The 17,923-nt window shown below is 40.8% G+C and overlaps 1 protein-coding gene across 3 annotated transcripts in view; it reads left to right on the top strand.

The window, feature by feature from the left end:
• SYT9 (synaptotagmin 9) overlaps positions 1 to 17,923 on the top strand; it is a 327,980-nt gene that overhangs the window by 198,940 nt on the left and 111,117 nt on the right. For all 3 annotated transcript variants that reach the window (XR_009245327.1, XM_058663453.1, XM_058663452.1), the window contains one exon: positions 9,444 to 9,795. Coding sequence is in view for 2 of the 3 variants with exons in the window: in XM_058663453.1 (XP_058519436.1) it covers positions 9,444 to 9,795 (352 nt within the window). In the remaining variant the exon portion in view is untranslated. The remainder of the gene's footprint in view (positions 1 to 9,443; positions 9,796 to 17,923) is intronic.

Raw genomic sequence — 17,923 nt, 5'->3', positions numbered from 1 at the left:
TCACATCTTAATCACCTTCCAAAGGCTTTACCTTCCAGTTCCATCTCCTTGGAAATAAATGTTTTAGCATACAAAATTTGGAGCCCATAACAAACTCCACTTCTAACCTCCCAAATCCGTGTTCTTATTTGCAAAACACACTCATTACATTGCTAAAGCTTCCCAAATTTTAACTTGTCCCAGTATTAACTCTGAAGTTTAAAATGCAGTTTCATCTAAATATCAGCTAAATCAGATTTGGGTGATACTAAAGGTGTGATTCATTCTGAAGCAAATTGCTTTTCCAGCTGTGAACTTATGAAATCAAACAAGTTATGCACTTCAATATACAGCAGTCAATAGATACTTCCATTCCAACAGAGAAAAATAGTGAAGAGGAACATGGTAACTGGTTCTGAGTAAGTTTAAGCTACCAGGGGAACTCCATGAGGTCTTACACTCAGAAATCGTTGTTGGTTTTTTTGGCCCAGTGCTATGACCTCTAGTCCACTGGGGCTGAGATCTGATCTTCTGGACCCACTGGGGCAGTGGTCCCACCCTGTAGAACTTATCCCTGATTCCAAAGTTTTACCAAGCATGAGTTTCACCCCCAGGTTTCTGCCACGTGCTCCTACACCACTGATGGATAGAGACCATCTGGCCCATTGAAAGCATAGCTGTTTCCTTCACCGCCTTTGAAACCTATGAGGCAAACCTATTAATCGCTTAATTTTCTTCAGCTCTGTTTTTTCTTTCTCTTGGAGCATAGTTTATGTTCGTACCTGAACCCCTTCTTCCCATTTCCTTCCTCTGCAGTTCAGACTGGCAGCTTTCCTCCTGGGGTGACTGATTACGTCTGTGTTTCATAGCCATATTAATCTCCTTATCAGACAATCTCTTGGCCACACTCTACTGCTGTCATCTGAAAACGCTGTATCATTCTTTGCAGTATGGATGGACAGGGACTTTACCAAAACCTTTAAGCAGTGGTTCCTTTTTGTTTAACAATTTTGCCTTTAAGTAATTTGTCTCATCTCTACTTTTATTATAATCAATCAGGAGAAATCAAGCCACACCATAAACACTTTGTTTAGACCTAGCAATAGCTAAATACCCATATGTTTAAAAAGTGATCTGTTTATTTAAAAGGCAGAGTCAGACTGATCTTGCATCCTTTTGTTTGCTTCCCAAACAGCTGCAGCTGCTGGGACAGGGCCAGGCTGAAGCCAACAGTCTAAGGCCCCATCTGAGTTTCCCATGTGTGAATGTCAGTGGCCCAAGCATTTGGTCCATATTTGCTGCTTTCCAGGGTGCATTAGCAGAGAGTTGGATGAGAAGCACAGCAACCAGAGTTTGAATCATTGCTCATCATGAGAAGCTACCATCACGTGTGGCGCCATAATGCTGGCCCGTGAATATCCAGTTTGGTCACTCTTAAGTTTTACCTTCCACAAAGCATTAAAATACAAACATCAGTCAAGTTCTTTGCTATTTTACGAGAAGGCTGATCCTTCCCCCAGTTTCTAACAATGTCTTCCTAATTTCCATCTTAGATGCCATCAGAATACTCTTTACCATACACACTTCTTGCAGCAATGTGTTTGTGACTACTTAAGTGTTCTTTAATAAGGCTGAGGCTTTTTCTCTGTAGCTTTTCTGTTTTGTTTCTGAGCCCTCACCGAAATTGTCCTTCGCAGTCCATTCTCCACAGCAAAGACTCTTTCAGGTGTGTATCTTAACAGTCCTCTAGGTTCTGCCCAGTTCCAAGTTCCCTCTACAGTTTGAGGTCTGTGTTCCAGCACCACCCCTGCTCCTTGGTGTCAGTATTTTATCCCTTATAGGAAGCTTTTTCTGAATACAAGATTGGGTGACATGCCCTCACATTCTGGGCCCTAGTAGTACTCCATGAGTTATGAATTGAAATATTAAAGTTGCTTAACCAATAGTTTCTTAAGGGCAAGGACTACTTTTATCTTCACCCTGAGTTTAGTTCTCAGCAAATATCAGCCACTCAATAAGAACTCCTTCTCTGTCCTTAGTAATTCAGTTCAATAAGGAACTATTGAGCAACTGATATTTTCTTGATACCAGCGCGTTTCATAAACCTGTGGGGAACTTCACTGTTTGGTAACCAAGGTGATCACATACTGGCAGTAAGAATAAGTCTGGATACAGAGCAGCCAAATCCTGAGACACCTCTTGAAAAAAATAATAAATTTATTGAACACCAGTACCTTTCTAAGAGCTCGCTTCAACCCCAAGAGGTGGATGCTATTTTTATCCCAATGTTACTATGACAAAACAAATGTGGAGAGATTCATCTAAGGTTGTACAGTTAATGTTGTGATGCAGACCTTGGCTGAGTGATTCTAGAGCCTGTGCATGTATTGCTATGCTTTGGTGGCTATGGTGTGATTAAATAGCAATGTCTGTGCAAAATTGCATGTCTCATACAATTTAAATGTAATCATTTAAGTACCTAAGCATCTGCTTTGCACCTAAAATCTATTATATGTTTGTGATCCGAAATACCTCAATGTCGCCATTCAGAAGCCGACCTCTGGCCTACTGAGGTATGTATGAGGTAAAGTCCCCCTTCTCTGGGAACTCCAGAATATTGTGTTGATTGGACTCAGCATTTTCCTTCTTCCTATTCTTCCTTTTTCCTCCTCCTCCTTGTCTTATTGTAATAGACCTTGATTTTAGAGCAGGGTCAGGTCTGAATCAATACTTGTTTTAAAAGATGTGTTTGTATATTTGAAAGGCAAAATTACAGAGACAGAGAGTGCTTGCATCTGCTGATTCCTGGTTCATTCTCAAAATTGTCACATTGTCCAGAGCTGGACTAATTCAAAGCCAGGAGCTAGGAACTCCTTCCAGGTCTCCCAGGTGGGTGCAGGAGCCCAAGCACTGGGACATTTTCTGCTGCTTTCTCAGGCACAATAGCAGGAAACTGGATCAGAAGTAGAACAGCCAGGATTTGAACCAGTGCCCATATGGGATGCCAGTGCTGCAGTCAGCAGCTCTATCTATTATACCACAGTGCCAGCCCCAGCAGTACTTTTTAAATTTCAAAAGTTTAAAAATGTTAATTACTAGAGGTTGGTGGGAATGGGAATTATGGAGGAAGTCTGGATTGAGAGAGAGAGAGAGGAAGCTGAATGTGACACATTGATTTTGAAAAACATGCTACTATAAAATATAATTGGGAAACCTGGGTATGGTTCATAGATTGTGGCAAATATATATTATAAGATGCTAACGATGGAGGTAGTTAGGTATTGTATAAATGGGAACTTTGTGTACTGTCATTTTGTTTTATAAATTTAAAACTATTTTGGAATAAAAAGTTGTATTCCTTTTAATGATGGTTTAGAGGACAAATAATACACCTTAAAGGCTACTGTAGTTTTGAAATAAATTTTTTGCATAAAGTATGCATAATAAAGAGTTCAAATAGTATGAAAGAATGTAAGGTAGAAAGTGAAGATCTCCATTTCCACAAACCTTTTTTCTCCTCAGAGGCATGTGGCATCAACACATTCTATGTAAATAACATTATAACATTTGCACTGGCATGTACTTGACTATTTCTGAAGTTTAGAGATTTTGCATTTGAGCATGTAACCAGTTGAACCCATTCATTGGAACCACATACTTTTTAATACATGGAATAGATAATCTGTCATTATTTAGCCAGTACCACAAACCATAAACCCTTATGTTATACATCTTTGCTACTACCAAAGACTAGTAAATCTTCGTGTGTTTCTGGAAGTATATCTGTAGGGTTGACAGCTGCATGGAGTTGTAACATCAGTGGGGTGTGCATCTAACAATTTGCTAGCCGTTCCCAAACAGGTTTCAAAGTTAAAACATGTTCATATTATGAAGTTTGAAGAATACAGAAAATGAAGTATGTAAGGAAGACTTTATAGGTGCAGGAGGGGGGTGGTGATAAGAAAATTGTGGCATGAACTGTTTGGGTTGATCCCTAAAGTTTCTTCTAGGACAGTATTTCTTCTTTTCCTTAAAGATTTATTTATTTTTATCGGAAAGTCAGATATACAGAGAGAAGGAGTCCCAAGGCTTTGGGCCATCCTGGACTGCTTTCCCAGGCCACAAGCAGGGAGCTGGAAGGGAAGTGGGGCCATAGGACATGAACTGGCTCCCATATGGGATCTCAGCACATGCAAGGAAAGGACTTTAGCCGCTAGGCCACTGTGCCAGGACATAGGACAGTATTTCTTAACTAACAATTTCCTCAAACACTTAATATCTTGTCATCAGAGCTGCCTCTTCCTGCCTGTGCCTTGTCATTAATTACATCACCATTTCCCTGCAAGGCACCATGTAATATCCTCAACTTCTCCATGGCCTGATTTCCTAACTAAATTTCCCAGTTTTCTTTATTAGGTCTTCAATTGTCTGAGAATTAGAAAAACATCTTGAATTCTGAACCTATGTGTCTGCCATGTGCTTGTGTGTGTGTGTGTACTTGATCAAATTTGTTCAGTGGTATCTATAGACCACCTGCATCAAATTAATCTGAGGCTCATAATGCTTGTTAAAAATGGAGATTCTGGACCCTACCCAAGAAGTGTTACATAAGAATGTCAAAGGTTGAAGTCAGGCATCAATGTTTTTGCCCTACCTATTCCTGTTTTATTTTATTTTATATTAAGAAATTGCAGAATTCTGTTCAAAATTAAGGGGAATAATGCAACAGACTCCACATACTCAAAGCTCAGTTTAAACAATTTTTTTTTAAGATTTCTTTAAGATGTACAGAGAGAAGGAGATAAATCTGCTGGTTAACTCCTCAAGTTACTGCAACAGCCAGAGCTGAGCCAATCCGAAGCCAGGAGCCAGGAGCTTCTTCCAGGTCTCCCACGCAGGTTCATGAGCCAAAGGCTTTGGGCAGTCCTTCACTGCTTTCCCAGGCCACAGGCAGGGAGCTGGGTGAGAAATAAACCAGCCCATTTAGGATCCTAGAACATGCAAAGGCTAGGATTTAGCCACTGAGGCATCATGTTGCCCCCCAGCAATTTTCAATTCCTGATCCATGTCCTTTCATCTGTAATTTGAAGCAGTGACATCAATTAAATACTTTCATATGTACCTATGAAACATAACCATCTCTCATGCCTACAAATTATTTAATAGTAATCTCTAATGTATTTCAATTTCCAGTTCAGATTTTCCTGGTCTCATTAATGTTTCTTAACTATACAGCATATTAGATACTTAGCCATGCAGCTGGTTTCTGTTTGAGCCTGCTGCTTTGGTCCCAGGCTGTAGCATCCTTCACTGGTCTTCTGAGTTGAGTACAGTTTTTTCCTTGCTCGGTGTTATCTTCCGTCTTATCTTCACTTGCTGTAAGTATCTTCAGGAAATTTCCTTTGATAGCTACCTGGAAAGTAATCTTTCTGATTATGATAATGATAGCAAGATCTGAAAATGATAGCAAGTTTTGGCATGATGGTCTATGTTGAATGTGATTTTTCTCAGAAGTTTGTAGACATTATTTCAGTATCTCCTATTTCAGAGAAGTATAACGTTAGTATGGCTGTAGTTTTTTTCTGTCCTTACTGGGTTTTTTTGTGTGTGTCTAAGTTTTATTATTTCCCTAATCTGTGTTTGAAAGTTTGCATTAATGTACCTAAGGTAGGATTATACTTTTTTTTTTAAGTTGGAAAGGCAGATTTACAGAGAGAAAGATTTTCCAACCACTTGTTCACTCCCCAAATAACCGCAGAGGCTGGAGCTGAGCTGTTCCGAAACCAGTAGCCAGGAACTTCTTCTAGGTCTCCCATGCAGGCACATGATCTCAAAGCTTTGGGCCATTCTCTGCTGCTTTTCCAGGCCACAAGCTGGGAGCTGGATGAGAGGTGGAGCAGCTGGGACAGGATTTGGCCACCCACATGGGATCCTGATGCTTGTGAGGAGAGGTTTAGCCAATTAAGCCATCTTGCCTGACCCCAGTATGATACTTAATGGGTATCTATTAATTTGTCTTTCAGTTAGGAATTTTAATATATGTATTTTGATTGTTTTTAACCTTCATTTTCTCTGTCTTAATCTTCTGGAAAACTTAAGTTAGACTTCCTAAGTGAATACTGCACAATCTCCTATCTTTTTCTTTAGTTTTCTGTCTTTGGTTAGTTGCTTGTTTGTTGTGGGTATGTTTGTGTGTGAGCATGTTTGATTCACATTCAGTAAAATTTCCTAGATTTCTATGGAATTTTCTTTTGTTGTAGCACTCATGTCATTTCACTCCTAGATGAAATAAGATCTCAAGGGTGTCTCTGGTATTTGCTCCAGCCATACGTCTTTCTCTTTGCTGTTGTCTTATAAATCTCAGTGTACAAATTACCTTGCTTCATGAGCTAACTAGTTTCAGGTCAGGGGTCATTTATTATGATGCTAGGTTTAGATAACTTCTCTGGAGTTGCTGATGTGCCCTGTTCCATGACTTCTCTTTCATTGTCTGTGTGTGTGTTCTTCCTGGCCTTTCTGAATTTAGGGAGGCAACTACTGTTCTTCACTACACATATGTGCGAAACTTTTCATCCATAATCCAATAATATGAGGGTACTTCAAAAAAATTTGTGGGAAATGGAATTAAAAGACAGTCTTGGGGTAGATATTTAGCCTAGGGGTTAGATGCGGTTAGGAAGATCACCTCAAATGGGGCTCCTCAGACAGGCCTCATTATTGATTATCTGTGAGGGGTTGAAATGGACACAGTCTATTCTCATAGAGCCCCATGATTGGACCAGTGAACAAGCTGAGTTTTGAATGCCTAAACTAGAAGTCAACTGACAAGCTGAAATTATTTGTGACCTCGTTTGGGGTCCCTGGTTAAGGCTTCAATTTAGGTAGCATTTTGTTGCTATGCCGAGATAAGCCCCAAGACTAAGCCAATGAGTTCAGAGCTCAGGTGGCATTCTTAAGTGCAGGGTGACCCTGTATCCTAGTTTACCCCAGACAATCCTGGGTTCGATACCGTATCCTAAACAGTGGTAGGGTGGAGGGGTTAAGGGGAATGGGGAGAGTGAAAGGGGAGATCCCTGAGTCTATGGAACTATATCATGAAAAATAAATTTTTTTTTAAAAAAGATACCTCATCCCCATGCATTCATCCATATGAGCCCTTTCCCTCTCCCAAGTGTTCAACTTTAGATGGTAAATTATATGGTCATGTATATCAATGCTTTTCTTTTTGCCATATGAACAGATTGCTTCAAAATCTACTTAAAACACCAAGCTCGCAGACATATGTGTCACCTATAGCTCTGCCCCAGATTGTGGGTCAGGTATAAGTTTATTTCTCACTTAGACTTTAGACCTAAGCTGCAAGTCTTCTCTTTGTGACATGAATGAGAAGATAATCGTTTGGCTCAGGGCTCATCTTCTTGTACAGAAGGTGAGAGCTCACATCTTCTGAGTTGATTTGGGACATATTACACTCATTTTCCTTTGGATAGATCAAATCACAAGACCACCATTGGCAGATTGGGATTTGTGCTTCTTTCTTCAAGGTGCAGGCAGTGCACTGTCTGTAGTGCAGACAATGAATAGTAAGTGAACAATGTGCAACTATCACATCACACACCTGAAACGTTAGTGTCTCCCCATTGCTTTGCTCCTCCAGCCTGTGCTGGTGACATCTGTGTTGTGATGTCTGTCAGAATAGACTGGAAATGGCTAACAGAACACAGGAGGGAATTTTGTCTCCACATGGATTACTGAGTGTATTAAGGGATTTTGCTGCTATGTGGAGCGTGTTTTATTTTTTCCAATCCAGTTGGAGGGGGTGGGGGTTCATATTTTCTGTGGCAGCTTGAAAACTAGCAGAGTTGCCTCTTCTGCTATGCCCCTGACACTACTACCTAACGTAGATGACTACACAAATGTTCCACTCCTTTATGTGAACTGTCAGAACCAGGTAGAGTCTGGGGTGAAGCTACGCTCTCCCCCAGCTCCGTTGGGACTCTCTGAGATGTGACTTTAGCACCTTTTACTTTGACCTCCTGTTCCACTCCTTATGCCTCATCTCTGCCCTCATGACTCTGTACCTCAGACTGAAACAAAAAATGTTAGGCTTGTTTGAAAGGCACAAAGACAGAGAGGGACCTTCTGTTCTCTAGTTTACCACCTCCAACCCCAAAATTCCCCCAGCAGCCAGACTGGCCTAGGCCAAAGTCAGGAACCTGGAAGTCAATTAAGGTCTCCTACATGGATTGCACAGAGCCAAGTATTTAAGCCATCACCATTACATCCCAGGGTACACCTTATCAGGAAACTGAGATTGGATGTGGAGCTAGGACTTAAACCCAGGGATTCTGACATAGGATTTAGGTATTCCAAGCAGTATCTTCGCCACTGTGCCTGATGCCAGCCCCTGCACTGGAAATTCTTAATTTGTGTCTTCACCCAGTGCCCCTTCATCTACCTATGTTAAATATCCTTTATTGGTTGGCTTTTGCTTTAAAACAATTCCAGAAGTGCCAATGTTGTCACATTGTAGGCTAAGGCACAAGCTGGCATACTGTGAGTTACTGTTCGAGTCTAGCTGCTCCACCTCTGGTCCAGCTCCATACTAACAGCCTAGGAAAAGCAATGAACTACAGCCCTGGAAGTGGAAGACCTAGGAGAGGCTCTTTATTCCAGCAGAAAGAAGAAAGGAAGGTACTTTGTGTTCTCTCTCTCTCTTTGTATATATGTGTGTGTTTGTGTGTGTGTATGTGTATCTATATCTATCTATCTATACATATATCCATGTGTGTGTATAGAGGCATAAGCATGCCTTATTGTAGCCCAACAAATGTTGCCTCTGCTGTGGATAGTCAAAACTATGAGGTCTAAATAACTAATTTTTCATTTTCCGCTTCACCAAATCCTGAATCTGTGAAGGTATGTAGTCTGTCATGTTGCTGGGCCATCCTCCACCACTTTCCCAGACCAGAAACAGGGAGTTGGAAGGGAAGTGGAGCAGTCAGGACATGAACCAGTGCCCATATGGGATTCCGTTGTATGCAAGGTGAGGACTTTAGCCACCAGTCTACCATGTCAGGCCCTGATACCACATTTTTAAAAACAACTTAATCCGCCCTGCTCAAAAGAAACAAAAAGTCTTCTTGTAGGACAGGGTTTTGTCTGATTTGCAGTGTATTCTCAGTTCCCCCGAATATACCACTTTTTGCTACGCAGGTTGTTTGTTGTTTCTAAACATTGACGGCATGATATACCACCTCCTCTGTGATTTTTTTCACTGGTCTTCTGGTATATCTGAACCCACATTATCATTACCCCAGAAACAGGTGACCAGCAGCAGCATCCAGCCCCTCTTCCACAGTGGACTCCTGAGAGATGCTCAGAGGATTGTTCTGCTTGTCCTGTGAAACGTGTGGACATGGGAGGGGTGATCACACTGACTCTTGATCTTTGCTTCTTTGCAGATATCTCAGTGAGCCTGCTGACCCTTGTAGTCACTGCCTGTGGTCTCGCCCTCTTCGGTGTGTCTCTCTTCGTGTCTTGGAAACTCTGCTGGGTTCCGTGGCGAGAACGAGGCCTGCTCTCTAGTAGCAAAGACAACAACCAAGAGCCTCTTAACAACACGGACACAGAAACCAATGAGCAGGAGAACAGTGAGGACTTCCTAGACCCTCCTACGCCCTGCCCTGACTCCTCCATGAAGATCAGCCACACCTCCCCTGACATCCCCCTCTCCACCCAACCAGGGGTCCAAGAGAACTGTGCCCATGGCATCCGTGTGCAACGCCAAGTTACAGAGCCAACCTCTTCGGCTCGGTCAGTAACACCTTTTTCCTTTCTGAATGCAAGGGTTAGGACCATTGCCCTGTTCAAATCCCTTTCTGGCAGCAGTGATGTTGGTCACCCAAGTAGCCTATAATGATTTGAATGTCTGTTTGGTATCACAGGCATGAATATGGAAAAACTCTTGGACTTCTGCTGAAGTTAGTTTCCTGAGTTCTGTAGTCCTCCTTCATGACAAAAACAATATTTGATATTAAAACCTTCTGTATGTTGAATACTCTTTAAGAAGTTTATATATTTCACTGACGCCTATAGCTATAGGGGATGGATACAATTTTCACATTTAAAACAGTAGGATAAACTTAAAACAGTGACCTAAACTGTGGCCACAATGGGCTCTTTGGGCTTCACAATGTGTCTGCAAGTCTTTGTCCATTCCAAGTCTTTGTGAAGCTGTATAGCAGCAGCCACGCTTAGGGTCACTCTCTTCACATTTTCAGATGCTTTGTGTTCTTAAGAAGTGGACAAGTAACATAAATGCAGTGATAAAAAGTGAGAGCTCTGAGTTCAAAAGGAGTGGCTGTAACACTTTTTGGAATCGATCAAATTTACTGACCCTTCACTTGTGTCTGTTGCCTCTTTTGTAAAAGAACAATAATAATAATACTGACTTAGAGGTGGTTTAGGAATGAAGTGATGACTTGTGCTATGGACCAGTTCACCCCGAGTAAGTGCCTCAAAATGTGAACTTCATTTTGCGTTGCTATTACTATCGTCAGCATCATTATCATTGATACAGGACTCTTCCGAGACTTAAATGTTGCAAGAAAGGTGAATTTGAGGCTAAATCACCTGTTCTCAATCACTAGATATAAAAGCTATTTTATAATAAAGTTTCAGAAAAAGAGACACAGGAAGCAGCTTTCTTTAAAATGAAAATATTTACTTACACAATAGCCAGGGGAATTGCATGTGCTATTATCTAGAAAGTGTAAGCACAGTTTGGAGGGTTTTTTTTTTCCAAGATTTCTTTTTCTTCTCTTGAAGCAAAAATAATATCTTACCCTTTTTATGTTAATAAAGTTTATCCTAGAGGCACTGTTCATTCACATTAAGTGGGATGGAATATGACAGTTTACTGTTTTTTTTTTTTCCAGAAACCTATTTTTGCATCATTTCTAATTCTGAATCAAAGAACTCAGCTTAAAATATTCCTGTGAGGAAATGGGTGGTTGTTTGCCATTTGATTTAGAAGAAATCCTCAGACTTTATCACTAGAATTTCTCTTTAGATTTATGACTTAAATATACCTAGAGCTCTGCTTGATGCTGTTGTGAGTTCATGGGGGTGGTGCCGACTCATAATAAAATCCTTTCAGTACTTCAATCACTGGATTCTTTCAACTGGAGCTGCCACTGAAATTGTCTCCTATTTGGTTCTATTCTGCATGCAGTTTTTCTGGGTTTCTCTAGAACACTGTGGTAAGTTGTGTATATAAAGACTGTTGCATAAGAAAACTCAAATGGAAGAATTGCATGAAATTTCCTTCATGTACATTTTTAACATTTTCCTTTAAGTGATATTTTTGATTCCCCATTTGGGGAGGGGAAGGTCCTCTTTGATGAGTTGGTGAGAAGTAACCTGTTCTCCCAGCTGTTATTTCTTCTGTCTCATCCCCCATCCATGAGCACTAGTCCCAGGGTTCTTGGAACACCTTCTCAGCTCAGTGCACATAAAACTAAGATTCCCATTTAAAGGCATCCTGACCACCTCTCAGCCTTACCTGGATCCTCAGCTTTGTTCTGTTTGGTTCACATCAATGTATTTTTAAAACATCTTGAAAATGAGCTTTTTTTTATGTTCTAAGGATGTTTCTGGTTAGGATGACTTTCTGTTGTTCTTCCAAGGTCAAGCTTGTGTTTAGTTACTGTTAGAACTATCGTAAATTCCTGTTAATTCTTTTCTATTAGAATCAAATCCCACCTGTTTAATGGCCTACTGTGCTGAGAATGTGGATATTATACTTTTATTTATTTATTTATTTATTTATGTATTTAATATCATTTTATGACACAGTTTCAAAGGCTCTGGGATTCCCCCAGCCCTTCCCCAAATCCTCTCCCCATATTGAATCCTTGCATATTGTTATAGTAGTGCAGTTTATAACCAGTCATGATTCCTTTATTGCAGGCATGGACCATGCGGAGAGTCCAGCATCTTTATTGTCCAGATAAATTCAATAGTTTCATTGGGAGGCCATCCTTGGTCTGAAAGTAGAGCTGGCATTACACTCTTAAAAAATGTTTTCAAAAACTTCATAAAATTCTCTTTCAAATCTATGAAAATTCCTGGATTCTCAAAAATAGAATGAGCCTTAAAAAATCATGTAATCCAATTTCTGATTTATGCTCCAAGATAATATCATCTTGTTTACTTAAGCCTCCTGAAAGTTCCTATGCAATGTTTTGGTTTCTTGAAAATCTCAATCATCACACCCCAAACTCCTTTACAGGCCTGTGGGGGCCCTGCATGATACTGGCAGTTTGATCATCTCATCCTTGTTTCCTGGCCAGGGTTACCACGTCACACAACCCAAAAGACACTGTTAGCATAGACTCAGAGGTTTTACTGGAATAAAGCTTGTTGCATTGAGGCCACTACAGCCTTCCCCATTTGACCTGGGACTCACATCCATTAAGCACCTCTCATGTAGACTTTTGACATATTCTTTGAATTAAACAATCCGTAGACTCACAAAAATACACCGACAAAATTAGAAGAGGTAGATAATTATCACCTTTCAAATTTAAGCTCCCTTATTGGCCACAATTCCAATAAGTAATGCACAAAGATTTCATGTTGTACTTACTCTGTTCATAGCACATTTCTTTCTTTAAAAAAGAGGGGAGGGATTTTTTTTTTTAATAAGGAGAGGAAGGGAAGGAGGGAGGGGCTGCAAAGAGAGAGAGAAGAGAGAGAGAGAGAATGAATATGAGTGAGATTCTTCCATCTGCTGGTTTACTCCCTAAATGGCCACAGTAACTGAGGCTGGGCTGGGCTGGGTCCATGAGCCTGAAATTGTTCCAAGTCTCTGATTTGGGCCCAATCACTTGTGGCATCTTCCACTGCTCTTCCAGGCTTGTTAGCAGAGAGCTGGATCAGAAGGAGAGAAGCCTAGGCTCAAACCTATGCCCGTTTGGGTGCCAGTGTTACAGACTCTGCCTTAACCTACCACACCACAATACTCAGCCCTGACATTTCTAATAAGCCATAATTTTGTGTATTGAACATTGAGAGATGTAAACATCTGAAACATGTAACTTTTAAATCACTATTTCTTGAGCTTCTAATAAGCTGGCAGCTTAAATAATGACAGTTGTTTAGATATGACTCAACTTACATGAGGCCTTGAAAATAAATTTAACCATTTTCTCAATTCACATTTTGGTTATCAAAAACTATTATGTCTCTAGCATTCCTGTGTTTAGACACACACTTTACACATCTATTATGTGTGATATTCTGTATTAGTTGTTAGTAGATGAGCAATAAGTAGACATTGAAGTGCTTATATTATTCATTAGAAGATTAATCTGAAAAGAATGTATTAGATACATAGCGTGAAAGTCCAGATGCAGGAAGTTAGTTTATGTCGGAAATATTAAGGGCATCAATTGAATGCAGTGGAATGGAGAGAGACATGGGATGTGAGATGCTTTAGGAAGGCTGTTGATAAACAAAGTCTCTTCTTGGTTATAAAGATAAGGTGTCGGAAAGTGACCCTAAGGTTGCAAACCTGTTTTAATGTGGGAGAGTGTGGAAGAAAGCAGGTCATGCTTCAGTGTATACATCTGCACTAGATCACATACCTCTGCTGGTGCCAAGGCCCGATGCATTCATCTTCATTGTCTCGGTTGTTCTATGCTAGCCCAAGGAAGCCTTTGATCTCTACTTCTTCCTGTCCTTGTGCTATGATAATTGCATCATTCCCTATGCAGGACTTCTCCTTGTGTCTCTGTAGGTCTGGAAAATTGAATTCTTTCTTCTCCATCACTAGGTGTTCCCAGAAAGGAAAAGAAGATCCTGTCTCGCTGTTTGTATAATTCCCTGCTCTAAGTTAAGCACAGACAAAATATCAAGGAGAGTTCTGAAGCCACAAGCAACTTTTCTTTCCTTCGGACCTAAAGCACAGTCAACAATAGCGTCTCAGACCCAGGTTAAAAGGATACATTGGGTGTTACCTCTGAGATGGAGTGGTCCAAGGGAGGAGGCAAAATATATTTATTTACTTGAAGGATAGAGTCAGTCTCTTTCTCTGTCTCTCTCTCTGTCTGTCTCTCTCACACACACATACACACACACACACATACAGACAGAGAGAGACTATCTCATCCTCTAGTTTATTCTCCAGATGTCTGCAACAGTAACTGCTGAGGCTGGTTCCAGGAATTAGGATTTCCATCCACATCTCCCACATGGAAAGCAGGAACCCAAGCATCATGCACTGCTTCGCTGGCACAGTAACAGGTGTCTGGATTGGAAGTGGAGGAGCCAGAATTCAAACTGATATTGTGTTATGGGATGTGGATGTACCAAGCAGCAGCTTATTCCACTGCATCACAGTGCTCACTTTTAAGTTTTTTTCTATTATGCACTTTAAGTCCCTAGGATACCAAAATACCAAAATACATAATGCTACTCTGAGAGCTGTCTGTGTCATGTACAAATCCATCCTTGCAGCACTCGCTCAACATAATAATCACTGTCACTTAGTGACATTAGAATTCTAGACCCTTGCCTTGCAGAACTCATTTGCAATACTTAGGCACCACTTCCATTGACCATGTACAGCCACCTCATCCAGGGTATGGAGAGTTCAAGTCATAACACTCTGTTCTATCTCTCCTTCCTCCTGCTTCCATTTGAGTAGCCTGAAAGAACGGTGGACTATTGATTGTTTATTTGCTTGATTTGCCCTTCTTCATGTTCCTGGGGCAGCTTCCCACCTCTGCTTTCTCATTTGCACTTCTCTGGTCGCAGCCCCCACCACTGCCAAGAGCTGCAGAGGCTTTACAGGGAGGTCAAGAGACACCCTGGTTCTCTGTTCTGAGTTCACTGTTCTGTCCATTTCCCTAACTCCAATGAGCAAATAGTTCCCTCCTGGAAGGAACCCCAGGAAATAATGTTGTCTGGCCTAGGCTTTGTTATCTGCAGTCACCCCACTACCTCACAGTTAGATTGAACTGTTTTCCCAGTAGGAAGTGTGAGTCTGAATGAGGGTGGAGAGGATTGGAATGGAATTAATCATGTAGATAACCATTTTTAGTGATTGACTTTTTTAAGAAGATACTTTGGTTGGCTTGGGTTTTTTTAGTATAGGGCTTCCTGTGCAAATGGTTCCCAAGGAATGGGATCTTGTTTTAGTCTTTGAAGTATAAATCTCTCCATAATGCCCTTCCCACTCACCCCCTGGCAATCAATCCAGGCTAGCAGCAGCTGAGCATGTAGAGCTAATTTCTCTTCAGATCTCATGTCTAAGAAAATGTACATGTAAAACAGAATGTGTTCCATTGCTAAGGTTAAAATTTAAAGTTACATGGGACAAGAGTAAAGACACAGTATTCAAAAAAAGTTTGCTCAACAATGCCCTGGGGAGAGAAGTGACAGGGGAGGGTCAGTGCTTGGGCCTGGCTGTAGACACAGAGTTACTGCCCTACCTTGGACTCCAGTCCTGAGAAGGAATTTTTGGGGGTCTTAAGGAGGGCACTTCTGTTGTGAAAAAAACACCACCAATTGGACGGCACCCACGGTGACCCAGGCTAATCGTCACTAGTTAGTCTCACTAACCGGTGCCTGTCAGAATATGAGGAGTTGACTAGGTCCAAATTCTGAAACTTAGAATCTGTTCTGCAAGGAAAAATCAATAGCAGAGGGAAACAGAACCTGTAGTAGTCCTGACATCTGCTTGGACAGGATACTTGGCGACCTCTGCCCAGAGTCCAATAGAGAGAAGAAAGCTTGTTTCAGCACCACAGCAGCCCCACATCTGGGCATGGGACTGTCTGGATGTGTTAGCATAATCACCACTTTTAAGTATCTAACAGTGTCTCCTATTTTTCCCCCAGAAATTGTAAGATTAAAAAAATTAAATTAGAGCAGAAGGAGATATGTAACTGTGGAGTATTGGGTTTGATGGGTAGCAGTGACAGCTCTGGGACACCACCCTTTGTTGTACCACATGAGTGATTAGTGACCACGAGGGTATTTTAGGCCTAAGAAGACAGTTTAGCCTATAAGCTTCTGTGATGACAAGAGGGAACAGTTTTATGCATGCTTGGGATGTATTAATCCCATCTTTACATTTTTATTTCAGGCCATAGTCTTAAGAAGGGAAGACCAATTCAGATATTCACTCTGTCTGTTTATCAGCCCCTCAGAGGCAGCCTGGCTGTTCCGTGTCACCTTCTGGTGGAGATGCTGTTTAATTAAAGTTATTGAACAACTGTATGTAACACAATATAGTGACTATGAGCTCTGAGCTGAAAAAAAACGAAAATAACATTAAAAATAACATTGTATATAATGAATAAGTCTCTCAACTTGTAAGGACCCACACAAACAAGACAAGTTTTAAAAGAGATTTTTTTTTAATTATTTATTATTTGACTTCTTTAATTACATTGTATTATGTGACACAGTTACATAGATACTTGGGTTCTCCCCACCCCTCCCCAAACCCTCCCACCATGGTGGATTCCTCCACCTTGTTGCATAACCACAGCTCAAGTTCAGTTGAGATTCCCCCATTGCAAGCATATACCAAACATAGAGTCCAGCATCTTATTGTCTAGTCAAGTTCAACGGCTTCTTAGGTATACCCTCTCTGGTCTGAAGACAGAGCCAACAGAGTATCATCCCAGTCAATTGAAAGCTCCAACATACCATCAGCAAAAATTTACATCATTATGGAATTAATTGACATAGTAATGAGTAACCAATATGTTAAAAGTAAATGCGAGTTCCCAGCCACCTTCTGTGACCACCTCACCTATACTTCAATTTTAGTTTATACACAACATATAACATTCAAAACATAACATGTTATACATAACATCATATCATCTTAAATTAAGGCAAACATGTGGTATTTAACCTTTTGGGATTGGCTCATTTCCCTTAGCATTATGGTTTCCAGTTTGGCCCATTTGGCCACAAAGAATTGCATTTTGTTTTTTTTATTGGCTGAGTAGTATTCCATGGAGTAGATGAACCATAGCTTTCTTATCCAATCCTCTGTTGATGGGCATTTTGGCTGCTTCCATGTTTTTGCAATTACTGATTGTGCTGCTATGAGCATAGGAGTGCATGTTGGTTTCTCATAAAACAATTGTTCTGGATATATTCCTAGGAGTGCTATTGCTGGATCATACGGTATGTTGAATTTGAGTTGTTTGAATATTCTCCATACTGATTTCCATAGAGGCTGTACCAGCCTGCAGCCCCACCAGCAGTGGAGTAGGGATCCCTTTTCCCCGCAACTTCGCCAACAAGTGTTGTTGGTGCTTTTATTCATGTGGGCCAGTCTTACTGGCATTAGGTGGTACCTCATTGATGTTTTAATTTGGATTTCCCTTATTGCCAGGGAACTTGAGCATTTTTTCATATGTTTATTTGCCATTTGGGTTTGTTCCTTTGTGAAGTGTTTGCCCATTTCCTGTGCCCATTTCTTGAGTGGCTTGTTTGTTTTGACATTTTGGTTGTTTTGTAGCTCTTTGTATATTCTGGAGATCAGCCCTCTATCACCTAAGTCGTGTGCGAAGATCTTCTCCCATTCTGTGGGTTGCCTTTTTACTTTGTTGATTGTTTCTCTAGCTGTACAGAAGCTTCTTAGTTTGATGAGGTCCCAATTGTTTATTTTGGTCTTGATTTCTACTGCATTTGGAGTCTTTTTTAGGAAGTGAGGGCCTACCCCTAAGTGTTCCAGTGTGTTTCCAACATTTTCTTCCAAAAGTTTGAAGGTTTCTGGATGTAGGTTTAGATCTTTTATCCATTTAGATCTGATCTTCGTGTATGGTGAGAGATGTGGATCTATTTTTTTGTTTCTGCAGGCTATTAACCAGTTGTCCCAACAGCATTTATTGAACAGACCTTCCCATTTGCC

The sequence above is a fragment of the Ochotona princeps genome, chromosome 4 (genome assembly GCF_030435755.1).
Source record: "Ochotona princeps isolate mOchPri1 chromosome 4, mOchPri1.hap1, whole genome shotgun sequence".
Lineage (NCBI taxonomy): Eukaryota > Metazoa > Chordata > Mammalia > Lagomorpha > Ochotonidae > Ochotona > Ochotona princeps.
The sequence above is the reverse complement of the archived record's forward strand: the minus strand, read 5'-3'. Positions and strand labels throughout refer to the sequence as shown.